The sequence below is a fragment of the Scyliorhinus torazame genome, chromosome 1 (genome assembly GCF_047496885.1).
Source record: "Scyliorhinus torazame isolate Kashiwa2021f chromosome 1, sScyTor2.1, whole genome shotgun sequence".
NCBI classification, from domain to species: Eukaryota; Metazoa; Chordata; class Chondrichthyes; order Carcharhiniformes; family Scyliorhinidae; genus Scyliorhinus; species Scyliorhinus torazame.
The window spans coordinates 36,893,178-36,920,897 of NC_092707.1; the positions used below are offsets into that span (position 1 = coordinate 36,893,178).

General features: G+C 52.1%; 1 protein-coding gene across 2 annotated transcripts in view; it reads right to left on the bottom strand.

The window, feature by feature from the left end:
- Window positions 1-27,720, bottom strand: part of pla2g3 (phospholipase A2 group III) — a 240,643-nt gene that overhangs the window by 184,002 nt on the left and 28,921 nt on the right. The window contains exons 2-4 of one of the 2 annotated variants that reach the window (XM_072486254.1): window positions 15,171-15,303; window positions 12,893-13,027; window positions 11,018-11,838 (exon numbers count right to left, since the gene is read on the bottom strand). In XM_072486254.1, the coding sequence (XP_072342355.1) occupies window positions 11,018-11,838; window positions 12,893-13,027; window positions 15,171-15,303 (1,089 nt within the window). The remainder of the gene's footprint in view (window positions 1-11,017; window positions 11,839-12,892; window positions 13,028-15,170; window positions 15,304-27,720) is intronic. The other variant, XM_072486308.1, reaches the window with a different exon arrangement.

Sequence of the window (27,720 nt, forward strand, 5' to 3'; positions counted from 1 at the left end):
AGCCATTGCTGTCCCTTGAGGACTCGGGTTTGTGAACTCATCCATCATACAGTCCAAATAAAGAATTACGCACATCTCCTTGACAACGCACAAGGGTCCGGAAAAGAACTGCTCTGAGATGGAGATGGGATGAATGTTAATGCTTAAAGGGATACCGTGAGCGTGAGAAGGGTTGAACCTTGGAATAAGAGGATTGCAAAGATCCGATCCAAAATTGCTTTCCTCTGACCATTCCATTCACATACTCACGGAATGGTTTTCAACAAGTGTGAATTATTCACAGCGAACGAACACCCATGACCCTGAGGTGACATCAAAACTTTTAAACTTTCTTAACCCAACGCTAGGCCTTGGTGCAGCCCGACATCCATAGCAGGGCCGAAGACAGCCTGCTCACTGCTACGTCCTGATGCCTGGAATGACCTTGGCGGACGTCCTCTGGAGATCTGAGCCGTGGAGGGACCCAGACTCACAAGTGTCTCCTGTTCGTCGGCACGGTAGCACAGTGATTAGCACTGTTGCTTCACAGCGCCAGGGTCCCAGGTTTGATTCCCGGCTTGTGTCACTGTCTGTGTGGAGTCTGCACGTTCTTCCCGTGTCTGCGTGGGTTTTCTCCGGGTGCTCCGGTTTCCTCCCACAAGTCCCGAAAGACGTGCTGTTAGGTGAATTGGACATTCTGGATTCTCTCTCTGTGTACCCAAACAGGCGCCGGAGTGTAGCGACTAGGGTCTTTTCACAGTAACTTCATTGCAGTATTAATGTAAGCCTACCTGTGACAATAATAATGATTGATTCGGGCAGAAGCACCCTCGGCAGCTGGCGCTGCCTAAGTTGGTATGGGCTTGGGCAGTGGCGATACCCCTGTGGTGTGTCCTGCATGGAGACCACCAAGTTGTCTGACTGAAGCTTATCTTTCAGTGGGTACCAGAGGACCCTAGCCTGACTCCTGAAGGAGATTGGGTACCTGGAGGGAGGTCAAGGTGCCTGGGCCCCATATGGCCTAAATCCTGATGGTGGCCACCAGAATATGAGGCTATAGAGTGCAGGGGCTACTGCAAATCCAGCAGGATCTGCTGGACCAGCGTCTCCATGTTGGTTGCCAACCTTACAGGGGCTGTTTAGCACAGGGCTAAATCGCTGGCTTTGAAAACAGACCAAGGCAGGCCAGCAGCACGGTTCGATTCCCATAACAGCCTCCCCGAACAGGCGCCGGAATGTGGCAACCAGGGGCTTTTCACAGTAACTTCATTTTTTGAAGCCTACTCATGACAATAAGCGATTTTCATTTCATTTCCCATGATGGCCTTGAGGTGCTCGGATGTCAGAGCCATGACATCAGACAGAACACAGAGGGACTCCTCCATTGTTCTCTCCAGACTGCTGAGATACTCTCGAAGCTCTGCCCGATGATCCGCTGCCTGCCTTTGCATTTCACCATTCAGCTGGCAGCCACTTCCAGAGGCTCACCTGACTGCGACTGAGCAGGTGGCTGGTCCCCATTAGCCCTCCGAGAGCCGGAGACTTCGGACTGCTGCAGTGACGGGTCTGTGAGGTGTTCTCCAGAAAGTGACCCCGAGCCTAACCTTGAACTCCTCTCCGTCAGTGTGTGACTCTGTGCACGTGGCGGTGCGGGTGAGCACTGTGACCGTTCCTCCTGATACCCCCTCATCCTCAGACAGGCTCCAGGTGCTGCTCAGCTGGCCTGACATCTAACAAATACCAGAGGACTGTTTTATTGGATGAGCTGAAGCTGATTCCCACTTCCTAGCTCTCAGTGTGAATTGAAGGATTGGGTGGTGACCGGAGCTGAGATCTGTACGATGTTGTTGGGAGGGACCAAGCTGTCCATTGCCACAGGAGCTATCCCTATCCTCACCAGAAAGCTCTCTTGCAGCCTCTTCAAAATTAAGGATGAGGATCTCTGCCATCCCTCCTCCAGTCCGGGCTCCCTCTCGCTTGTTCTGTGGAGGTCTGGCCTGTATGAAGACAAAAGAAGGAGATATGATCAAAGAGGATGAAGCAGAGGTGGGCTGGAATGCATGATCGCTGTGTGTGGGGCACCATCTCCGGAAGGGACAGAATGGAGTGTGAGCAACAAGACAGATGGGATGGTGGTGTTTTGAATGTCTTGTTAAGAGGGAAAGTGTTGCTTTGTGTCCCCCTCGTCTGAATGTGTGAGATCCGTGAACAGAGTAGCTGTTTCAGTACATGATGCCACGCTGAGAGTTTGATTGTCAATGGAGCTGAGGGAGGACTTACCCTTGCGGTGCGGATGAAACCATTCATCTCTTTCTTGCGCAGCGTGGAGTATCGTGGGTGGGTTACAACCGTGCTGACCTCCTGGGAAACAGCCTCCCTGGTTAGAGAGGTGAGGTTGGTGTGCTTTCTTGAGCCATCCCATGGGTAGAGGACATGTCTGTGGACCTGGACTCCTCTCCTCGAGGGCCTGGGCGATGAAAGCAGATGCTACCTTCTTCTTGAGGCTATTTGCCTTTTGCTTCTGGGGCTTCCTGGCATGGTGGAGGGTCTCCTGAAGGCAGGTGGGTTGGAGAGAGTGTATGAGTGTGCTGCGCTGGTTAAACAGGGCACTGGGACCTTCAAACCTGCCAGCTGACAGCAGGCGGCCGTATCAGCTCCTGGCCTGCCAGGTGACTCGGAAGGGATGTGCCTGTGCATAACTAATGAGCTGCCAAGCGCAGAATCTGGCACAGGATCCCACCATTCTGGCCAGCAGTAAAAGCTCCGCCCGAGTCACCCGCCAACACATAGTCTCATAAAGGAAGAATTCCACCATTAACTCTGCTTTTCGTGCTATAGATGCTGCCTAACCAGCATTTTTTGTTTTTATTTCAGATTTGCAGAATCTACACTATGTTGCTTTTGTCGTAAACAGAATTGTATTAAAGTGAATTGGGAGATTAAGTACATGAAAAAGTAACAACAAATCATGACACCTACAGCATGACAATAAAATACCAATGCAACAATGTGTGAAAGGAAGCAATAACCACCCTGCTGGGAATATCACACCCTTGTGAAACTTCTAATATGTTAATAGATGTGTTTATCTATGCTTAGAATTGTCTCTGAAACTCGTTATTCATTACATTCACTGTAACTGTGTTTGACACCCGCCACACTGCCTGGCTCTCTGATACTTTTGTTGATCCTAAATATTTCTTCCTTTTTACTCCCCTCCAAACCTTCTTTTGGACGAGCGACAGTGTTTGCCCAGTGCTTAGGTTTAATTTGGGGTCCCTACAATGTATTAGTGGATTTGATTTAATATGTCACTCTATGCGTTACTCTAGTATTACCTTCAGTATTTATATTCTACCCTGCAACTTTCGGGACTTTCAGGCTGGGCACTTATTAACAGCCGGGAAGTGAGATAGTCATTTCCGAGTATACAGAATCACAGACATTCTGCATGAAAATATGAATTAAGAAGTCGAAGGGGACAGACAGTAAGCATAACTTTATAATCAATTACTCGCTGGGCGTTAAATCATGGGTGAAGTAACTTATGGGAGCCACCTTTGTGAGAGGAAGGGCTTTAAAGAAATGACAATATCAGAAAAGTAAATTGAGTAGTAGATTTAAAAGCAAGAACATTAAGATCAGGAATGTGCGGTCAGAGATTGAGGGCGGGATTCTCCACTCCCGCGCCGAAGTGCCCACGCCATCGTGAACGACGTTGAGGTTCACGACGGCGCGAAACGGCCCCTATCCTGACCGATTCAGGGCCCGATAATGGGCTAGGATCGGGGCCGCGTCATCTTCACCCGCCAGGCCTTGTCGCCGCGTAAAGGCGGCGCCGCATACATGACGCAGCCGACACCGCATAACTGGCATCACCCGCGCATGCGTGGTTGCCGTCCTCTCCGAGTCTGCCCCGCAAGAAGATGGCGGACGGATCTTGCGGGGCCGCGGAAGGAAGGAGGTCCTCCTTTAGACAGGACGGCCCGACGATCGGTGGGCACCGATCGCGGGCCATCCCACATTTGAGGTGCCCCCCGGTGCAGGATCCCCCCTCCCCCCCCCGCAGGCCCCCCCCCCAGCGTTCCCACGCTGTTCCCGACAGCAGTGACCTGGGGCGAGATTCTCCGACCCACCAGCGGGTCGGAGAATGGCCGTTGGCCGCCGTGAATTCCGCCCCCGCTGCCCGCCGAAGTCTCCGAAGGGAGAAAAGTCGGCGGGGCGTCAATGGCGCCGCACACCTCGGAGAATGGCACGGGTGGGCACAAGGCAATGGATTTTGGGGTTGCCGATATCCTCCCGTCCGGATGGGCCGAAGTCCCGCCGATGTGATGACGGGTCACGTCGGCATAAATCAAACCACCTTTCAATCGGCGTCAACCAGTGCTCAAGGTTGACGCCGACCAGCGTGGAGGTGGGTGATGGCCTGGGGGGTTGGCCGCTGGAGAGGCGATGGCGTGGCCGCAGTCTGAATGTGTGGGGGAGAGGTGTGTGTAGGGTTTTGTGTGTGTGTGCGGCCGGGGGGGGGGGGGGGGGGGGGGTGAGAGTGGGCTGGGCTCCGGGGGAGTGCTGGGAGGGGGGGGTGAGTGCCGGGGAGGAGGATGAGGTCCGTGCCGGGGATGGGGTTGGGGTCCATGCTGGGGAGGGGGATGGGGTCCGTGCCGGGGAGGGGGATGGGGTCCGTGCCGTGGAGGAGGATGGGGTCCGTGCCGGGGAGGAGGATTGGGGGGGGGGTCCGTGCCGGGGAGGGGGATGGGGGGGTCCGTGCCGGGGAGGGGGATGGGGTCCATGCCGGGGAGGGGGATGGGGGGACGGGGGTCCGTGCTGGGGAGGGACGTGCGGGGGGGGGGAGATGTGAGTTGGTCCACCTGGCCAGGTGCCAGCCTCCAACAGTCGGACTCATGCGGTCCATGCCACCTGGCTGGGGGGAGGAGGGGGTATGGGCAATGATGACATGCCGTCGTTCCCCCCCCCAGGCCATCATGTTTTCCGATCAGCCAGCGATGTTGGCCGCCGTGGCGGCAGCCGCTAATGTCCATGTTGCCCTGGATGAGGAGGAGGAGGAGCGTGCCAGAGAGGCGGTGCAGGCTGCCGCAGAGGGGCAGGCGGCAGCCGACCAGGCTGGAGGGACACCTGACTGACAGGACGAGGAGGGGGAGGAGGACGTCGCGGCCCCACGGCAACGGAGGCACCCGAAGGCGCCCCGTGTATACCGGCCCCGGCAGTCATACCAGGACCTCACGGACCGAGAATGCAGGAGGAGACTCCGGATGAGCCGGGAAACCGTGGCACACATCTGCCACCTGCTGGCGCACCTGTCACCGCGTGGCACTGGCAGGGGACACCCTCTCCCCGTGTCCGTCAAGGTTACGGTGGCCCTGAACTTTTATGCAACGGGGTCATTCCAGGCACCGAGTGGGGACCTGTCCGGCATATCGCAGACATCGGTGCACCGGTGCATCCGGGCAGTGACAGACGCCCTATATGCCATGGCGCACCGCTACATCCGCTTCCCTGTGGACTGGGCCAGCCAAGATACCCGGGCCGTGGGCTTCTCTACCGTGGCCGGGTTCCCCATGGTCCAGGGCGCGATTGATAGGATGCACGTCGCCGTGCGGCCACCTGCAGATAACAGGGCCGTGTTCACCAATAGGAAGGGGACCTATTTGATGAACATACAGGTGGTCTGCGACCACCGCATGATGATCCTGCACGTCTGCGCCCGTTACCCGGGCAGTGTACACGACTCATACGTGTTGTCGCGGTCATACATCACCGGCATGTACGAGGGACGCCATCCCCGGCTGAGGGGCTGGTTGCTGGGCAACAGGGGCTACCCATTGCGATCGTGGCTGATGACGCCTATACGGAGGCCACACAATGAGGCGGAGAACCGCTACAATGATGCCAATGTAGCGACAAGGGGAGTGATAGAGAGGTGCTTTGGCGTGCTGAAGATGCGTTTCAGGTGCCTGGCCCTCTCTGGGGGCGCCCTCCAGTATCGGTCAGATAGGGTCGGCCGCATCATTGTGGTGTGCCGCGTCCTGCACAATATAGCCCAGCAGAGGGGCGATGTGCCGCAGGCAGAGGAGGGCGGAGTGGAGGAGCAGCAGGAAGAGGCGCAGTCCTCCACAGATGAGGGGGATGGGGGCAATGGTCAGGGCAGACGGGCTAGACACGGGCGGGTGGCTGTCCACCGTTACCGGCTGGGCCAGCGGGCACGGGACAGACTGACAGCCACCCGTTTCACTGACTAGATGGGCGTGGGAATCGGGTAGTATGGCCACAGACCGCACACCATGGCAACAGCCGACCACCCACACCCCCCACCCATCCACCCACCCAGCACCCTCACCCCCCTCCCCAACCCCACCCACCCCACCCGCATGCACACCATCCCCCCATTGCCGATCCACCTGCGGCACAACGGCCGGGCTCACACAGTTGCCGGTGGACGCGTGTCTATTGCAGGCCATGGAGGGTGATGACAACCCGCCCTGCGATGAGCTCCTGGCTGCACATCGTTGGACTATGTCTGACCCATGGCCACAGTACCACCATCCACCCGGACCATCCCTGCATGCGGCTGTGACACTGCAGCGCACGGTCCCGTCCTCTGCCCGGGGGGATGTTGATGGTGGCCCAGGGGGAAGGGGGCAGACTCACCTGGGGCTGAGGTAAGACCACCCCTCACACACACACTTGCGCTCAACGTACATGACACCCCCGCACGCTTTGGACAGAGCACAAAGGCAGCTTCTGTAGGTGTAACATTGACTTTAATAACGAAAGGAGTTCATGCACGTGCCCTAGCCCCTAAAACTCACCTGTGTCCTGCACCGTGCCAACTTACGGACCCTATGACTACGTCTACGTGGTTCCCCAGACGGTACAGCAGAACTGGAGGTGGACTCCTGTGATTCCTGCCCTCTGACACGGGATCCCTTTGGCGGCCGTTTCCTGGGGCGTCCTTGCCTAGATGGGCCAGGCTGCGGCCCGGACGACTGGGATGGCAAGCTGCCAGCCTGTCCTGCCCGTTGCCTACCCGATGCACCTGGGACGGAAGGGGGGCAGTCCGAGGTGTCGCGGTGTTCCGGGACCTCCCCTACAGGGGGACCCGGGATGGACCACACCACCTCCTCCTCCCTCGGGGTGCCCGATGGCCCTCAGGCCTCTACATGGGTGGGGGATGCGAACGGACTGGCCATCAGACGCCACCCCGACATCTGGCGCTGCCAGTCCTGGAGGCCCGTGCTGGTATCGACAGGGGTCTGCAGGTTTGCAGCCATGGAGCTCAGGGGATTGGCAAACCCTGTCTGTGACTGTGCGATGCCGGCTCGCACATGGGCAATGGCGCCGATGCCCTCAGCGATGGCCTGCAGAGACTGGGCCATGGACTGCAGAGACTGGGCCATGGCGTTGAGCGCCTCTGCCACCTGCCGCTGGCGCTGGCTCATGGCCTCCTGTGAGAGGGCAGCCATGTCCTGGGCCAAAGACGCCGCCTGCACGGAAAGCCCGAGGCCTCGCAAACCGTTCCCCATGTCTGACACCGTCGCACCCATTGCCTCCACCGCGGACGCCACCCGTGCGATGTCGGCCTGGGTGGCACGCATGACCGGCACCACTCCCAGCTCCTGGACAGGGGTGGACTCCTCCACCTGCGACTGCAGCCGCCGCAAGCTGACCGTCACCCTCTTCGCTCGCCTCTGCTTCGGTGGTTGCATCGGATCTATGGGTGGGTGTGATAACTCCAGGAACCTGGGATCCACCTGGGCAGCAGATGTTCGCTTGGGCTGGGCTGCCTTCCAACCGCCCGGCCCCTCTGCTGCTCCTACCTCCACCTGCTGTACCGGGACGGCTGTGTTGTGCGCACCAGTGAGTGTACCAGATGCCTCATCACTAAAGTGCCCAACCGAGGTGAGCATCTCTGCAATGGTGGAGGGTGTTGGTGACAGCAGTGGCGTTGTGTCGTGTGCATCGTCCCACTCTGAGTCCATGGCACTTTGGGGTGGCAGTTCGTCTCCGCCCATCCAATCTGTGTCACTGTCCTGTATTTCAGTTTCCTGGGTAGTAGTGTCCTGGGTAGTGGTGTCCTGGGTAGTGGTGTCCTGGGTAGTGGTTTCGTGGCTCGGCTGTGACGGGGGCCTGTGGCTGCCCCTCTCGTCGCTGGGTGGCACACGCCTGCGTGTCGCACCCGCACGAGACGGGGGCGTTGTCTCCCTGTTGCTCCAGGTCTCTCCATCTCCAGTGGTCTCCGAGGGGCATCCTGCGGGCGTCGCATGCCAGAGGGTCCGGGTCTCTCCATCTCCAGTGGTCTCCGAGGGGCATCCTGCGGGCGTCGCATGCCAGAGGGTCCGGGTCTCTCCATCTCCAGTGGTCTCCGAGGGGCATCCTGCGGGCGTGGCATGCCAGAGGGTCCGTGTCTCTCCGTCCCCCGTGGTCTCCGAGGGGCATCATGCAGGCGGTCTGCATCTGCGGGGATGGGTGCCTCGACATTTGCTCCTGCAATACGCAATGAAGCATGCATGGTTAGACACGCAGGCAGTGATCAGGTGATATGGGGGAGGGGGATATAGGGGAGGGGGGATATGGGGAGGGAGATATGGGGGAGGGCGGATATGGGGACGGGCTGTCGGTGGCTCACTTGCTGGTGGGCCCCCGACCTCTGCATCAGCAACCTCCCGGTCCTCAGGTCCGCCAGCCAGTTCCAGGGCCCTTCCCTCATGTTCGGTCAGTGGCCTCTCATCAGCGGGGCCTCCTCCAGTCCTCACATGCTCCCTGGTGTTGTGTGCGCGTTTCTCCTGTGGGGGGGGGGGGGGGGGGGGGGGGGGGCGGTGACAGGGGTAAAAGGCAACAGTGTTAGACAGGTATATGAATTCACGCCATAGGTTGTGCGTGTATTGCAGAGGTTAAGGTTAGGGCTGGATTCACTTGGGCAAATGGGGGAAGGCGGATATGGGGGAGGGGGGATATGGGGGATATGGGGAGGGGGGATATGGGGGATATGGGGGAGGGGGGATACGGGGGATATGGGGAGGGGGGATATGGGGAGGGGGCTATGGGGGATATGGGGGAGGGGGGATATGGGGGAGGGGGATATGGGGGAGAGGGATATGTGGGATATGGGGGATGGGGGAGGGGGGATATGGGGGATATGGATATCGGGCAGGGGGGGAAGCTCACCCTGGCTGCTCTGACGAGGTCGTTCACCTTCTTGTGGCACTGGGTGCCTGTCCGTGGTGTCAGGGCCACAGCGGTGACGGCCTCTGCCACCTCCCTCCACAGACGCCGGTTGTGGCATGGGGCAACTCTGCGGCCGTGCCCGGGATACAGGGCCTCCCTCCTCTGCTCCACTGCGTCCAGGAGCGCCTCAATGTCACGAGACTGGAACCTCGGGGCTGAGCGGCGGGCCGCCATCCGGTCGGGTGTTCTGGTCGGGTGGGGGGAACAGCGCGTCCTTAATGAGCCGTCACGCCGTGCGGCGTGTATGACGCCGCACGGCGTGAGCCACGTGAGCCAGCGCGGATAGCGTCACGTCGCTGCTAGCCCATTCCGGGCCGGAGACTTTGCGCCGTTTTTGCCGCTGGTCGGTGGACTTTGCGCCGATAACGGAGAATTTCGCCCCAGGTATGGACGGTGCCGTGGGGAACCCGCCGTTTTGGCCTGGCCGCTCGGCCCATTCGGGTCTGAGAATAGCGGGAGTGCCGGAGAATCGCAATTTTGGGTGTCTCCAGCGATTCTCCGGCCTGCGGCCTGCGGAACTCAACGGGGCCGTTTCCACCGCTTGGGAGAATCGCGGGATGGTGTCGGACCGGCGTCCCGGGAAATTTTAGCGGCCCAGGCGATTCTCCCAACCGGCGCGGGAGTGGAGAATCTCGCCCTGAGAGTCATGCAGGAGTGGAGGGAGATGGGTATTGAATTTGCAAACCCCTAGCTGAACTTTGAGCATGATTTCGGGAGGATGGCTGTTGTCAGGGATAGCCAGTGATTCCTTCACTATGACTCAGAATGAAGAGCATTGATTCACTCTAATAGAGTTTACTGAGTTAGGGAAATAATTAGACACAAAAGAAGTTTATCAGCCAGGACAGGTGACAACAATTACATTTTTTTTAAATTTCTCGAAGTATCACGTTATTGTTTTGAAACATGAGTAATTATTTAGATTTGCAAAGGTGAGTTTGAAATCGAATAGTTAGAGTAAAGGAGACAGTTTGGATAAATTGTCTGATTTCAAATTTACCTTAAATTGTGAACCCCTCAATGTATCGATAAGTGCAAATAAAATAATGCTAATTTGATCGGAATTTTTAAAACATTAATGGAAATATTGAGATTTGTGCATGTTTTATTTTCATAGAATCCCTACAGTGCGGAAGGAGGCCATTCAGCCCATCGAATCCACACTGGCCCTTGGAAAGAGCATCCTACTTAAGCCCACGACTCCACCCTATTCCCGTAACCCCACCTACCCTTTTTGGACACTAAGGGCAATTGAGCATGGCCAATCCACCTAACCTGCACATCTTTAGACTGTGGGAGGAAACCGGAGCACCTGGTAGACACGGGGAGAAAGTGCAAATTCCACACAGTCACCTGAGGCTGGAATTGAACCCGAGTCCCTGGAGCTGTGAGGCAGCAGTGCTCACCACTGTGCCACCATGCCATCCAAAATAACGAACAGGCATACTGAACCCACACCTCCGAACACCACACTTGCTGTTCTGATCCCCGTCACATTTTGGGCGGGATTCACCACCGGGGAGATTCTCCGCTGTGCTGGTAGCGCATCCACGCCCACAGGTGTCCTGCTGGGGTGGGGTGGCCACAATGGGAGGTGGCCTGAACGGCGAATCTCGCTGCCAGCCAAGGCGCACTGCCGAGGAATACGTGGCTGGCGGACCGGAGAATCCAGCCATTTGTTTCTTGGTGCAGTGCCACTCGCCTGCTGTATCTGCTAAGATATTTCAAATAGTAAGTTACTTCTTGGTTAAATAAATAACGACAGTAAAACATTTAAGTAAAGTTTGTGCTGGACCTTTATCTTTTGTCCAACGCCGCCCGGCTGGATCCAGAGACTGACGAACACAGGAGGAGCTGCCAATGATTCCAGAACAGCTCATATTTCCAATTCCACATTCGGGATTGACAGATGCAAGGCCTTTTCTATCCATGGGATTTGGCAAGGATTTCAAACGTTTGTTCTTGGAAAACCTGCTCAAATTGAATTTTTCTCTTGAGGGAATGGAGAAGGAGTTATCCACCTTGTTTTTTACAATGCTCTTGTCCCGCATTATCAAAGGCAGAGTTACATTTTGGTTTGATGATAAGGTGGAGCCCACATTCTTGGGTAAGCTCGGTTCTCCCAGGACGGTGAGATAATGCTCTTTACTGATTTTTTCATGCCACCCAATAGCTATGCTGCCTTTCACTTGGCTATTTAACGCATTGGAAGCATTTCTTTGCAAAAGCTTTCTCGGAACATCCTTCTCCCCCAGTTCCACAGGGAATGGGTTTTCCATTAAATTCTGTTCAAGAGCAGGGTTGAAACCTGTCTCATTGTGAGCTGTTGTGGACATCATCTCTTCCCGCATCCTCAAGGTATTTTTGGAAGGAACTTTGGTTTTTCGCCTCCGGTGACCATTGGACTTTTGACATTTCTTTTTGTTTTTCCTCTTCATCCTTTGGATTGAGTTTGGCAACAAATTAAGAGAGGTGGCCATTTGGTTCTGTCTGCTGGTTGCTACGGGGCTTGATGTGGATTTGGGCCCGGATTCCATTTGAGAAATGGGCTGGCTGTAGTTGTATTTGGATTGATGGTGTAAAATGGCCTGCGGCACCAGCCCAGTGGCATTGCAGCTGAGAGAGAGAGAGATACAGAAACACAAGTCGGTTAAACCATAGCGGAGGAGAAACTTGCACCATCAACAGTCTATTCCTTCAATTTACCCAAGAGGAGATTTTAATCCAGCTCCTCCTGGGTCCTAACCTCCACACAAAGCCGCCTTTTTTCAGGGGCAATTTAGCGTTGCCAATCCATCTACCCTGCATTTCTTAGGGTTGTGGGGGTGAGCCCCACACAGAAACAGGGAGAATGGGCAAACTCCACACGGACAGTGACCCAGGGCCGGAATTGAACCCGGGTCCTCGGTGCCATGAGGCAGCAGTGCTAACCACTGCACCACCGTGCCAGCAGACACAGAACTAACTTTAATTCAACACAAATTTGCTCTGAAATAGACGGCAGCCAAAAGCCATGTCTATCAGATTAAAATGGCATTCGAGTACAACAGGGGTTGTTTTAGCTGAGCTTGGAAATGAGGCGCAATGGCCTTCAATTTGCTCGATGCTTGGAGCATAATGCAGGGTAATGGGATCCAAAGAAGTCAGGTAAGGAGCTTAAGAACAGTTAGGATTCTTGGATCTCAGCCCCAAAATGTCAAGCATGTGAATTATTATTGGAGTTGGGGGCGGGTGACTTGTGCTTAACATCCAAACATCTCTCCTGGAATGTGTGTGTGTGGTTGTTGGGTACACATTGGATTGAACTTGACTGTGTTGCTCTTGGCAGGTGCTGAAACCCATTGCCTAGATTAATGCCTGAGGGATCATTTGCAAACTCACTTCAGAATTGTATCTACTGTTTGCAAACACCGGGAATTAGGTACAAGAGTTACCAGGTCCCTCATTAAATTTTAATACAGGGGAAATCCTGCACAGGTAGGTCCATTCACCCACTGGCTGAATTCCCACTATATGTTCCTGATTGGCAAAGCTCTGTGCTGGGAAATGCAGATTCTAAAATTTACCCTATGAAGAATTGTCACTTGGAATGTGATCAGTTACCAGGAATATAATGAAAGAGATTGGGAGGGGCGGGAAGGGAGGGAAGAAAATGTATTGATAGTCTCACCGTCTCCACCAAGTCTTTATAGCACAATGTTCAACGAGACCCAGATTGAAACAGGGGACCTGGAGGATGCTGAAAAATGTTATTCCAACCAGTGTGGACATAGTATCGTTTACATTCAGGAGACATTTTCTGAACCTGAGGTCAGGGGGAAATAAAGTTAACAAAGAGTTAATTTCAATGATGCTGAATTTCCCAGTGTTGATGATAACAAGGCTGCCTGAACCACTGTTCCTTGTTTCTTTGCCTCTCTCTCCTGTTTCCTCCGCTTCCAATCATCCAGCCAAGCCAACTTACATTTCTATCCTCTTTTGTACTTTGCCCCACCTCGTCCAATTCCTACTCTAACCCATCACTATTCCTTTGACTTCCTGTTCTCCAGCCTCCATTTGAAGCTTTAATACCACCTCAATAAATCCATTTCATCTGTCTCTGTGAGTATTCTCCAAAAGACCCATCAAGGCTTCCACCACTGCTTCCTCCTAAGCATCAACCTCTCCTGCCACATCCCCACAGGCACAGCCGCTGGGCACTGACCTCACCTACATCCTTCCCTCACCTGTTAGCTACAAGTTTTTGAATTGCAATTCAGCATACTCCAACCATTGCCCAGATCGTCTGAAGAACGGCAATGATTGTTGGATTGATGCTCTGCTCAAACCTTCCCCCGACTCAATGCTTCTCCATATTTCTTGCTGGGTTTTCCAATCCCGGCTTTCCCAGAAATGTAGAGCACAGTGTCCCTCAGGGAACTCCGTCGCAGTTGAGTAGAGTTGAGGGGAAGACAGGGCATGCCCCCTTTTCACAGCACTTGCTGACATGTGGTAAGTTTAAAGGTCCATTGTGAACGTTACTGAATAAGTGAATGGGTAGGATGGGAAGACCATAAGACATAAGACATGGGAGCAGAATTAGGCCATTCAGCCCACCGAGTCTCCTCCGCCATTCAATCATATGTTTCTCATCCCCATTCTCCTGCGTTCTCGCCATAATCCCTGATACCCTTATTAATCAAGAAACTATCTATCTCTGTCTTAAAGATATTCAATGTTTTGGCCTCTACAGCCTTCTGCAGAAAAGAGTTCCACAGATTCACCACCCTCTAGCTGAAGAATTTCCTCCTCATCTCTGTTTTAAATGATCGTCCCTTCAGTCTGAGGCTGTGACCTCAGGTTCTAGTTTGTCCTACTAGTGGAAACATCCTCTCCGCGCCCACTCTACCTCGGCCTCTCAATATCCTGTAAGTTTCAAGAAGATCCCCCTCATCCTTGTAAACTCCAACGAGTACAGACCCAGAGTGCTCAACACTCAGGTGGGTAGGTGAGTAAGGTAGTAGGTGGGTTGGGTAGCTTGGTGGGGAAGGGCAGTCGGGTCAGGTTGAGGTGTTCGTTGGGTAACCAAAGGAGTAGTTGAGAGGTCAGAGGGATAGCCTAGAGGATTGGGGAATCTAAGGGATGGGGGGACCGTCAAGCACTCAGGGAGATAGTCTTGGGTAGTTGGGGATAAATCAGGATCAATGGGAGTCTGGGTGTCAGGAGAGATAGTTGGGGAATGAGAGGGGTAAGGGGGGGTCAGTGTGAATGAGTGGTGGGGTTACACAGGAATTAGACTGATTTTCCTGTCTAACATTTTCCTTAGGTTTGAACACTATGAGCCAAATCTAGCAAACAATTACCACACAGGACGGTACCTTTCTTTTGGGGCCTTTTCTTTGAATTTAACGTACACGTATGAGGTCTGACTCAGACAGATTTCTAATGCTTTCCATCTCAGTATAACAGCTCAATTCTCTTGCAGGAGCTCTGCTTTGCAACTGCGTGTGGCTATGATCAAGGTACCTGGATTATTAGTCTGCACTTGGCTTAACAAAATATCTGTTTCACCCTGCTACTAGGAGAAACTGCATTTCACAAGCCCTCAGTGCAGCTAAATCTCTTATCAGTTTCTTTTATATCCAATTCGTTACTTCTTACTCAATTCCAACTTCTTAACATGACATCCGAACTGTCCAAAGTCTCCAACTATAACTCAGAGTCGGAGGTATTTGTGGAGGGCCCCAGGGAGCAGGAGAATTGCCCATTGAAAGTTCAAACTTTCCGGGCATTTCCCTCAGGGATCAGTACATCAGGACTTCCACACGGTCCCAACATGAGTCTTCAGTCATACGCCCAGTCTCCAACAACCCAGAAACCATAAGATTTGGCCCATTATTTCTTCATTTACCCATTCTTCTCCTACCTTGTTGGCCGTCTAACACTATAGACCTTGGCTTTGGGCTTACCTATAATCACAGTCACAATGGGATATGGTGTGAAGCCTGAAGTTCCTCATTCCATAGTTATATGCAAAAGCAGATATTTTATGCTCACAATGGTCATGCTCTCTGCAGCATAGGTCTGTCCGATCAAATAGTCCTAAGCATGAAAAGAATGATTATGAATGAAGACAATTACTCAAAGAATGTGCAGTTCAGTGACAGACCATAATACTCAGGAGCAAAATTAGGCCATTCGGCCCATCGGGTCTGCTGTGCAAATGTTGTTAACATTTTTTAAAAAAATATATATTTTATTAAAGTTTTTCGATCAAAAAGAATTTTCCATTTTTACAACTTTGTAACAAAATGTACATTGACCGTTATTTAAACAATATATTAAACTAACAACAAGTGCAGAAAAAGAACAACAAAAGAGAAATAATAATACTGAAAAAATAAATATAAATAACTAGCATGAAAAGAAAGAAAAGAACAAAAAAAAACCCAAACACCGAATACACCCTCCCCCCCCTCCCCCCCCCCCCCCCCCCCCCCCCACCACTCCCCCCTGGGTTGCTGCTGCTGTCTTTCTTGTTTTCCCTTATCACTCTGCGAGATAGTCAAGGAACGGTTGCCACCGCCTGGTGAACCCTTGAGCCGAACCTCTTAGTGCGTACTTTATCCGCTCCAGTTTTATAAACCCCGCCATGTCGTTTATCCAGGCCTCCACGCCCGGGGGTTTGGCTTCTTTCCACATAACCTCTACAGACCTCTACAGACAGGATGGTCTACATCTGAACCTGAAGGGCACAAATATCCTGGGGGGGAGATTTGTTAGTGCTCTTTGGGGGGGTTTAAACTAATGCAGCAGGGGCATGGGAACCTGGATTGTAGTTTTAGGGTAAGGGAGAATGAGAGTATAGAGGTCAGGAGCACAGATTTGACGTCGCAGGAGGGGGCCAGCGTTCAGGTAGGTGGTTTGAAGTGTGTCTATTTCAATGCCAGGAGTATACGAAACAAGGTAGGGGAACTGGCAGCGTGGGTTGGTACCTGGGACTTCGATGTTGTGGCCATTTCGGAGACATGGATAGAGCAGGGACAGGAATGGATGTTGCAGGTTCCGGGGTTTAGGTGTTTTAGTAAGCTCAGAGAAGGAGGCAAAAGAGGGGGAGGTGTGGCGCTGCTAGTCAAGAGCAGTATTACGGTGGCGGAGAGGATGCTAGATGGGGACTCTTCTTCCGAGGTAGTATGGGCTGAAGTTAGAAAAGGAGAGGTCACCCTGTTGGGAGTTTTTTATAGGCCTCCTAATAGTTCTAGGGATGTAGAGGAAAGGATGGCGAAGATGATTCTGGATATGAGCGAAAGTAACAGGGTAGTTATTATGGGAGACTTTAACTTTCCAAATATTGACTGGAAAAGATATAGTTCGAGTACAATAGATGGGTCGTTTTTTGTACAGTGTGTGCAGGAGGGTTTCCTGAAACAATATGTTGACAGGCCAACAAGAGGCGAGGCCACGTTGGATTTGGTTTTGGGTAATGAACCAGGCCAGGTGTTGGATTTGGAGGTAGGAGAGCACTTTGGGGACAGTGACCACAATTCGGTGACGTTTACGTTAATGATGGAAAGGGATAAGTATACACCGCAGGGCAAGAGTTATAGCTGGGGAAAGGGCAATTATGATGCCATTAGACGTGACTTGGGGGGGATAAGGTGGAGAAGTAGGCTGCAAGTGTTGGGCACACTGGATAAGTGGGGCTTGTTCAAGGATCAGCTACTGCGTGTTCTTGATAAGTATGTACCGGTCAGACAGGGAGGAAGGCGTCGAGCAAGGGAACCGTGGTTTACCAAGGAAGTGGAATCTCTTGTTAAGAGGAAGAAGGAGGCCTTTGTGAAGATGAAGTGTGAAGTTTCGGTTGGGGCGATGGATAGTTACAAGGTAGCGAGGAAGGATCTAAAGAGAGAGCTAAGACGAGCAAGGAGGGGACATGAGAAGTATTTGGCAGGAAGGATCAAGGAAAACCCAAAAGCTTTCTATAGGTATGTCAGGAATAAGCGAATGACTAGGGAAAGAGTAGGACCAGTCAAGGACAGGGATGGGAAATTGTGTGTGGAGTCTGAAGAGATAGGCGAGATACTAAATGAATATTTTCGTCAGTATTCACTCAGGAAAAAGATAATGTTGTGGAGGAGAATGCTGAGCCCCAGGCTAATAGAATAGATGGCATTGAGGTACGTAGGGAAGAGGTGTTGGCAATTCTGGACAGGCTGAAAATAGATAAGTCCCCGGGACCTGATGGGATTTATCCTAGGATTCTCTGGGAGGCCAGGGAAGAGATTGCTGGACCTTTGGCTTTGATTTTTATGTCATCATTGGCTACAGGAATAGTGCCAGAGGACTGGAGGACAGCAAATGTGGTCCCTTTGTTCAAAAAGGGGAGCAGAGACAACCCCGGCAACTATAGACCGGTGAGCCTCACGTCTGTAGTGGGTAAAGTCTTGGAGGGGATTATAAGAGACAAGATTTATAATCATCTAGATAGGAATAATATGATCAGGGATAGTCAGCATGGCTTTGTGAAGGGTAGGTCATGCCTCACAAACCTTATTGAGTTCTTTGAGAAGGTGACTGAACAGGTAGACGAGGGTAGAGCAGTTGATGTGGTGTATATGGATTTCAGCAAAGCGTTTGATAAGGTTCCCCACAGTAGGCTATTGCAAAAAATACGGAGGCTGGGGATTGAGGGTGATTTAGAGATGTGGATCAGAAATTGGCTAGCTGAAAGAAGACAGAGGGTGGTGGTTGATGGGAAATGTTCAGAATGGAGTACAGTCACAAGTGGAGTACCACAAGGATCTGTTCTGGGGCCGTTGCTGTTTGTCATTTTTATCAATGACCAGTCGGTGGTGTTGTCGATAGTGTGGAAGGATGTAGCAGGTTACAGAGGGATATAGATAAGCTGCAGAGCTGGGCTGAGAGGTGGCAAATGGAGTTTAATGTAGCGAAGTGTGAGGTGATTCACTTTGGAAGGAATAACAGGAATGCGGAATATTTGGCTAATGGTAAAGTTCTTGAAAGTGTGGATGAGCAGAGGGATCTAGGTGTCCATGTACATAGATCCCTGAAAGTTGCCACCCAGGTTGATAGGGTTGTGAAGAAGGCCTATGGAGTGTTGGCCTTTATTGGTAGAGGGATTGAGTTCCGGAGTCGGGAGGTCATGTTGCAGCTGTACAGAACTCTGGTACGGCCGCATTTGGAGTATTGCGTACAGTTCTGGTCACCGCATTATAGGAAGGACGTGGAGGCTTTGGAGCGGGTGCAGAGGAGATTTACCAGGATGTTGCCTGGTATGGTGGGAAAATCTTATGAGGAAAGGCTGATGGACTTGAGGTTGTTTTCGTGGAGAGAAGAAGGTTAAGAGGAGACTTAATAGAGGCATACAAAATGATCAGGGGGTTGGATAGGGTGGACAGTGAGAGCCTTCTCCCGCGGATGGATATGGCTGGCACGAGGGGACATAACTTTAAACTGAGGGGTAATAGATATAGGACAGAGGTCAGAGGTAGGTTCTTTACGCAAAGAGTAGTGAGGCCGTGGAATGCCCTACCTGCTACAGTAGTGAACTCGCCAACGTTGAGGGCATTTAAAAGTTTATTGGATAAGCATATGGATGATAATGGCATAGTGTAGGTTAGATGGCTTTTGTTTTGGTGCAACATCGTGGGCCGAAGGGCCTGTACTGCGCTGTATTGTTCTATGTTCTATGTTCTATAAGTAGAATCCTTCGCCGGGCTACTAGGGACGCAAAGGCCAAAACATCAGCCTCTCTCGCCTCCTGCACTCCCGGCTCTTCTGCAACCCCAAATATAGCTAACCCCCAGATCGGTTCGACCCGGACCCCCACCACCTTTGAGATCACTCTTGCCACACCCACCCAGAACCCATGCAATACCGGACATGACCAAAACATGTGGGTGTGGTTCGCCGGGCTTCCCGCGCACCTCCCGCACCTATCCTCCACTCCAAAAGATCTACTCAGCCTTGCTCCCATCATATGCGCCCTGTGTAGAACCTTGAATTGGATCAGGCTAAGCCTGGCACACGAGGACAAGGAATTTACCCTACTTGGGGCATCTGCCCGCAGCCCCTCCTCAATCTCTTCCCCCAGCTCCTCCTCCCACTTACCCTTCAGCTCCTCTACCATCGTCTCCCCCTCGTCTCTCATTTCCCTGTATATATCGGACACTTTACTTTCACCGACCCATGCCCCCAAAATCACTCTGTCCTGGATCCCTTGCGCCGGGAGCTGCGGAAATTCCCCCACCTGTTGCCTCGCAAATGCCCTCACTTGCATATATCGGAAGGCATTCCCCGGTGGCAACCCGTATTTTTCTCCCAATGCTCCCAAACTCGCGAACGTCCCGTGATTGTTCCTTATCGGGGACCACACCGAGGCACCCGTCACTCCCCTATGTCATCTCCACTGCCCCCAAATCTTCAAAGTCGCCACCACCACTGGGTTTGTGGTGTATTTTTTCAGGGGGAACGGTAACGGCGCCGTCGCCAGTGCTTTTAAACTCGTTCCCCTACAGGACGCCACCTCCAGCCTTTTCCACGCCGCCCCTTCTTCTTCCCTCATCCACTTACATATCATAGACACATTGGCGGCCCAATAATAGTCACTCAGACTCGGCAGTGCCAGTCCCCCTCTGTCCCTACTGCGCTGCAGGAACCCCCTCTTTACCCTCGGGGTCTTTCCAGCCCACACAAAGCTCATAATACTCCTGTCCACTTTCTTGAAAAAGGCCTTTGTAATCAGTATGGGGAGGCACTGAAACACGAAAGGAAAACTCGGGAGGACCACCATTTTAACCGCCTGCACCCTGCCCGCCAATGACAGGGGCACCATGTCCCACCTCTTAAAGTCCTCCTCCATCTGCTCTACCAGTCGCGTCAAGTTAAGTTTATGCAAGGTTCCCCAGTCCCTGGCCACCTGAATCCCTAAATACCGGAAATCCCTTGCTACTCTCCTCAGCGGCAGACCGTCTATCCCCCTGCCCTGTTCCCCGGGGTGCATCACAAAAAGTTCACTCTTTCCCATATTCAATTTATATCCCGAGAACTCTCCAAACTCCCTGAGTGTCTGCATTATCTCTGGCATCCCCTCCACTAGGTCCGCCACATATAGCAGCAAATCATCCGCATATAATGACACCCGATGTTCCTCTCCTCCTCTGAGCACCCCCCTCCACTTCTTAGAGCCCCTCAGCGCTATGGCCAATGGCTCGATTGCCAACGCGAACAGTAACGGGGACAGGGGGCACCCCTATCTTGTGCCCCTATGTAATCGGAAATAGTCGGATCGTTGCCTGTTTGTAACCACGCTTGCCACCGGGGCCCCGTACAGGAGCTGAACCCATCTGATGAACCCCTCTCCAAATCCAAATCTCTTCAGTACCTCCCACAGTTAGTCCCACTCCACTCTATCAAATGCCTTCTCTGCATCCATCGCCACCACTATCTCCGCCTCCCCCTCCGGTGGGGGCATCATCATCACCCCCAGCAACCTTCGTATATTGGCATTCAATTGCCTCCCTTTAACAAACCCTGTCTGGTCGTCATGTACCACCCCTGGGACACAGTCCTCTATCCTTGTCGCCATCACTTTGGCCAGTAACTTGGCATCTACATTTAGGAGGGAGATGGGCCTGTATGACCCGCACTGCAGCGGGTCTTTGTCTCGTTTCAGGATCAACGATATCGTCGCCTCCGACATTGTCGGGGGTAGTGTTCCCCTTTCCTTAGCCTCATTGAAGGTTCTCGTCAGGAGTGGGGCCAGTAGGTCCACATATTTCCTGTAAAATTCCACCGGGAACCCATCTGGTCCCGGGGCCTTTCCTGCCTGCATGTTCCCAATTCCTTTAATCACCTCCTCCACCTCAATCTGCGCTCCCAAACCTGTCACCTCCTGCTCCTCAACCCTCGGGAACTCCAGCTGGTCCAGGAAGTGTATCATTCCCTCTTTCCCCTCCGGGGGTTGGGACTTATACAGCCTCTCATAAAATGACTTAAACACCCCGTTCACCCTCCCCGCTCTCTGCTCCATCCTTCCCTCCACGTCCCTAACTCCTCCGATCTCTCTCGCCGCCCCCCCTCTTCCTAAATTGTTGGGCCAGCAATCGGCTCGCCTTTTCCCCATATTCGTATTGTATTCCCTGTGCCTTCCTCCACTGCGTCTCCCACCTTACCCGTGGTCAGCAGGTCAAACTCCGTCTGTAGTCTCCGTCTTTCCCTGTATAGCCCTTCATCCGGGGCCTCCGCATATTGCCTATCCACCCTCAGAATCTCCCCAATCAGTCTCTCCCTTTCTTTACCCTCTTGTTTCCCCCTGTGGGCTCTTATGGAAATCAGCTCCCCCGTAACCACCGCCTTCAGCGCCTCCCATACAACTCCCACCTGGACCGCTCCATCATCATTGACCTCTAGGTATCTTTCAATACATCCCCTCACCCTTCCACATACTCCCTCGTCCGCCAACAGTCCCATGTCTAATCTCCAAAGTGGGCGCTGCTCCTTCTCCACTCCTAGATCCAGATCTACCCAATGTGGGGCGTGATCTGAAACGGCTATAGCCGAATATTCCGTTCCTATCACTTTCGGGATCAGCGCCCTTCCTAGAACAAAAAAGTCTATCCGGGAGTATACTTTATGGACGTAGGAGAAGAAGGAAAACTCTTTACTCCTCGGTCTAGCAAATCTCCAGGGATCTACTCCTCCCATCTGCTCCATAAACCCCTTAAGCACCTTGGCCGCTGCCGGCCTCCTCCCGGTCCTAGATCTGGACCGGTCCAGCCCTGGGTCCAGCACCGTGTTGAAGTCCCCCCCCCATTACCAAATTTCCCATCTCCAGGTCCGGGATGCGCCCCAACATACACTTCATAAAACCCGCGTCATCCCAGTTCGGGGCATATACGTTCACCAGCACCACCGCCTCACCTTGCAGTCTGCCACTCACCATCACGTACCTGCCCCCACTGTCCACCACTATGGTCTTAGCCTCAAACGATACCCGTTTCCCCACCAGTATTGCCACCCTTCTATTTTTCGTATCTAAGCCCGAGTGGAATACCTGTCCCACCCATCCTTTTCTTAATCTGACCTGATCCGCCAATTTCAGGTGCGTCTCCTGAAGCATAACCACATCCGCCTTCAGTCTCTTTAGGTGCGCAAATACCCTTGCCCTCTTAATCGGCCCATTCAGCCCTCTCACGTTCCACGTGATCAACCGGGTTGGGGGCCCTTTACCCCACCCCTCATCGTCGACTAGCCATCCCCTTTTTTAAACCAGCTCCTCACCCGGGTCCCACACACCCGTTTGTCCCCCAGACGGGCGCCCTCCCCGTCCCGACCATCCCATCCCGTATCAGCTCCCCTCTACCCTCAGCAGCAGCAACCCAAGTTAATCCCCCCCCCCCCCCCGCTAGATTCCCTTCTAGATTGATTGCTCCCCCCCCATATTGCTTCCGGGAGTCAGCAAACTCTGGCTGACCCTCGGCCTTCCCCCGTTTATCCTTGGCCTCCCTGCATGTGAGGCCCCCTTCCTTCCTGCGCCCACCTTTCCCCGCCAGCAATTTTCCATAGCGCGGGAAAAAAAAAAAACCCCCGCGCTTCCCTCTCGGCCCCCCGCCCCTAGTGGCGCAGTGCTCCCTCTCCCCTTCCCTGTCCCCTTCCCCACCGGCGCCCACATTTCTTCGTGTCCCCCCCCCCCCTTAGGGGGGGGAGAGAAAAATTCTCCCGTCTAACATTTTTACAGATAAACCTCCCCCTCTCCCCCCCTTTGCATCTCTTTGCCACCACCTCGCTACTTCTTTCCAAACATCAATTCCTCAAATCTAGTCCAACTTCTCTTCTTGAATAAATGTCCACGCCTCCTCTGCCGTCTCAAAGTAAGTGGTGTTTGCCCTGGTGGTGTAACCCACAGTCTTGTCGGCTGCAGCATTCCAAATTTTTAATTTTCTTCCTGTGGAGCACCGCCTTGGCCCGATTGAAACTCGCCCCTCCTTCTTGCACCTCCGCACTCCAATCTTGATACACCGCGGATCACCGCGTTCTCCCACCTGCTGCTCCGTGTCTTCTTAGCCCATCTCAGGACCATCTCCCTGTCCTTGTAGCGGTGGAACCTTACCACTATTGCTCACGGTATTTCCCCTGCCTTTGGTCTTATCACGAGGACCCGGTATGCACCCTCCACTTCCAGGGGGCCCGTTGGGGCCTCAGCTCCCATTAAAGTATGGAGCATCGTACTCACATATGCCCCAACATCAGCTCCCGCTGTCCCATCGGGAAGACCCAAAATCCTTAGATTCTTCCTCCTCGAGCTATTTTCCAGGGCTTCCAGCCTTTCTATGCACCTCTTATGTAGTGCCTCATGCGTCTCCGTCTTCACCACCAAGCCCTGTATCTCGTCTTCATTCTCGGCTGCCTTTGCCTTCACTCCACGGAGCTCCATCGCCTGGGTCTTTTGCGTCTCCTTCAATCGCCAGCAACATTGGCGCCAGCACCTCCTTCTTGAGCTCCTCCACACATCGTCAGAGGAACTCCTGCTGTCCGGGCCCCATACCATCTGGGATCCCTCAGCCGCCATCTTGCTTCTCCCTTCTCTTCTCTGTCGCTGCTCCAGAAGATCCTCCGCAATCTGGCCACTACTATCGCTTCTTTCCATCCACACCCGGGGGGACTCCTTCCTTTGTCGCCTCACACTGGGTTTGGCCGTAAAAAATTTCCGTTGGGGCTCCCGATAAGAGCCCAAATATCCGTTGAAATGGGAGGTGCCGAAACGTGCAGCTTAGCTGGTCATCGCCGCAACCGGAAACCCCTGTTGTCAACATTTAAAGAACCATTACCATGGTAAAACTGTTAGGTTTAGTTGACACAATCTGTGAAGACAATTGTCACTACGCTAACTGTGGTAACTCAACCAAACAGACTAAGAAAAGCCTAAATGTCATTTCTGAGTTAGCTATACTCAGTTGAGATGCTACATTTAAACTTTCTCTCTCAGGTTCAGGGTGATGGGGGCTGAGGGTGAGGGTGGTGGGAGAGGGGGGGGGGGGGGGGCGGGGGGGGATGCTGTTGGTCAGGATTCCCATTCCTCATCACCAGTGGTGCAGTGAGAATTTTTGAGGTGCAAGAGTTCTAAGAAAGTGTGTTGGTCATATGATTTTGAAATCTATTCCTACGTCACTTTCCTTTGATTCATCACTTGAGTTCCCAAACGGCAGTAAAACTATACATTTCAAGTGAAATATATTAGTGCTGGTCGGCATTTTATTTCAAACCATCTGGTAATTTGAATCATTAGTCTTCAGAATAGGGGCATGGTAGCACAGTGGGTAGCACTGTTGCTTCACAGCGCCAGGGTCCCTGGTTCCCGGCTTGGGACTCTGTCTGTGCGGAGTCTGCACGTTCTCCCTGTGTCTGTGTGGGCTTCCTCCGGGTGCTTCAGTTTCCTCCCTCAAGTCCCGAAAGACATACCTGTTAGGTGAATTGGACATTCTGAATTCTCCCTCAGTATACCCGAACAGACGGCAGAATGTGGCGACTAGGGGCTTTTCACAGTAACTTCATTGCAGTGCTAATGTAAGCCTACTTGTGACAATAATTATTGTTATTAGCTAGAACGTCATTAGAATACTGTTTAATTATTTAATTATATCCTATTAAAAATAACAAAGAACAAAGAAAATTACAGCACAGAAACAGGCGTTTCGGCCTTCCAAGCCTGTGCCGACCATTTTGCAATAGGAAACCTATTCCCATCCTATTCATGTATTTGTCAAGATGCCCCTTAAATGTCACTATCGTCCCTGCTTCCACCACCTCCTCCGGTAGCGAGTTCCAGGCACCCATTACCCTCTGTGTAAAAAATTTGCCTCGTACATCTCCTCTAAACCTTGCCCCTCGTACCTTAAACGTATGCCCCCTAGTAATTGACCCCTCTACCCTGGGAAAAAAATCTCTGACTATCCACCCTGTCGATGCCCCTCATAATTTTGTAGACCTCTATCAGGCCGCCCCTCAACCTCCGTCGTTCCAGTGAGAACAAACTTTACTTACTTTGGACTGGGGGATGGTATATGGAGGGATAACTGCTTTTCTTTATTTTTATTTATAACCTGCACCTGGGTGTACAGGGCACAATTTCAAAAGTTGAAGATGATGCAAAACTTGAAAAAAAGCAAATTATTGCGGATGCTGGATCTGAAACGAAAGAGAAAATGCTGGAAAATCTCAGCAAGTCTGGCAGCATCTGCAGGGAGAGAAAAGAGCTAACGTTTCGAGTCCGATGACTCTTTGTCAAAACTTTGTCAAAGCTGCCAGACTTGCTGAGATTTTCCAGCATTTTCTCTTTCGATGCAAAACTTGAAGCGTTGTGAACTGTGAGGTGGGTAGTGATGGACTTCAAGAGGATATAGCCAGGCTGGTGGAATGGGAAGACCCATGGCAAATGAAATTTAATGCAGAAACGTGTGAAGTGATTCATCTTGGCCAGAAGAATGAGGACAGGTGATAGAAATTAAAGGGTACAATTCTTTTCTTAAATATTTTTATTCAAGGCTTTTTAACCAAAATATACAAAATATCAGAAGAACACATCAACCCAATAAATTACCACAGCCGTCCAGCCCCCTGGCACCAACCCCAAACCATGACCCACCTTCCCCATTTTCACTCTCTTACCCCCCCCCCCCAAAGAACCCCCTCCCTTACTGACCCCTCAATCCTCCTTGAAGAAATCAATGAATGTTTTCCACCTCTGTTTAAATAAGACCCTCCCCTCATCCTTCTAAACTGCAATGAGTACAGATCCAGAGTCATCAATCTCGCCTCATATGGCAAGCTCTTCATTCCAGGGATCATTCTTGTGAACCTCCTCTGGACCCTTTCCAAGGCCAGCACATCCTTCCTTAGATACGGGGCCCAAAAATGCTCACAATACTCCAAATGGGGTCTGACTAGAGCCTTATACAGCCTCAGAAGTACATCCCTCCTCTTATATTCCAGCCCTCTTGACATGAATGCTAACATTGCATTGGCCTTCCTAACCGTCGACTGAACCTGCAAATTAACCTGAAGAGAATCTTGAACTGGGACTTCTAAGTCCCTTTGTGGTTCTGATTTCCAAAAACTTTTCCTCTTTAGAAAATAGTCTATGCCTCCATTCACCTCACACTTTTCCACATTGTAGTCCATCCGGTCCAGGTGATTTATCCACCTTCCGACCTTTCAGTTTCCCCAGAACCTTCTCCTTAGTGATGGTCACTGCACTCACCTCTGTCCCCTGATTCTCCTGGAGCTCTGGCATCCCACTGCTGTTTTCCACCCGTGAAGACTGATGCAAAGTAACTGTTCAGTTCCTCTGCCTTTTCTTTGTTCCCCATTACTACTTCTCCAGCCTCATTTTCCAGTGGTCCAATGTCCATTCTTGCCTCTCTCTTACCTTTTATATATTGAACAAAACTCTTGCTATTTTCTTTTATATTAATAGGTGGCTGGCATTTATGTTTCATGTTCTCCCCCGTCACCCTTTTTGCTTTTTTAGTTGTCCTCTGCTTGCTTTTAAAGGCTTCCCAATCCTTTGGCTTCCCACCAATCCTCGCCACATTGTATGCTGTTTCTTATGTTTTTATGCTGTCCTTGACTTCCCTTGTCAGCCATGGATGCCTTGTCCTCTCCTTAGCATCTTTCCTCCTCCTTGGGATGAATTTCTGTTGTGCCTCCCGAATAATCCCCCAAAACTCCTGCCATTGCTGTTCCACTGTCTTTCCTGCTAGGCTCCCTTTCCAATCAACTCTGGCCAGCTCCTCCCTCATGTTGTTGTTCAATTGTAATACCGTTACAATAGGGTAAATGGGGGGATATTGTCCCCATCGGCAGAAAGTTGAAAACCCCAAGGCGATTAACCCGAAGCGACATGATGAAAAACTTACCTTTGCAACTAGTGGTTTGGACCTGGAAAGCACTGCCTGAGGGTTTGGTGGAGAGAATCAATTGCAGTCTTCAAAAGAGGACTGGAGAAAATATTTTAGGGGCTTCAGGGAAATGGTCAAGGAGCGGGACTAACTGAGTTGTTGTTGGAGAGAACTAACACAAAGACATTGTGCCGAATGGACTCTTTCTGTGCTATAACCATTCTATGGTTCTAGTATAGATACTGTGAAGGAAGTTGATAAACAATATGAGGAAGAAAGAAGCTGGAGGTTACCCTGATAGTGTGATCAAGAAGGGTGGGAGGGGGGTTGTGTGGAACATTAACACCAATATAGATGGGGTGGGTCAAATGGCCTGTTTCTGTGCTGTACATTCCTTGTAAAGCTGCCATCAGGGAATACAAATACTCCATATTGTGTGCAGTTTTTGGTCTGCTTTTCTGAGGAAGGATATTCTTGGTATAGAATAAGTGCAGAGAAGGTTTACCAGACTGATTGCTGGAATGGCAGGACTGACCTATGAGAGGAGATTGAGTCGGTTAGGATTATATTCGCTGGAGTTTAGAAGAATGAGGGGGGATGT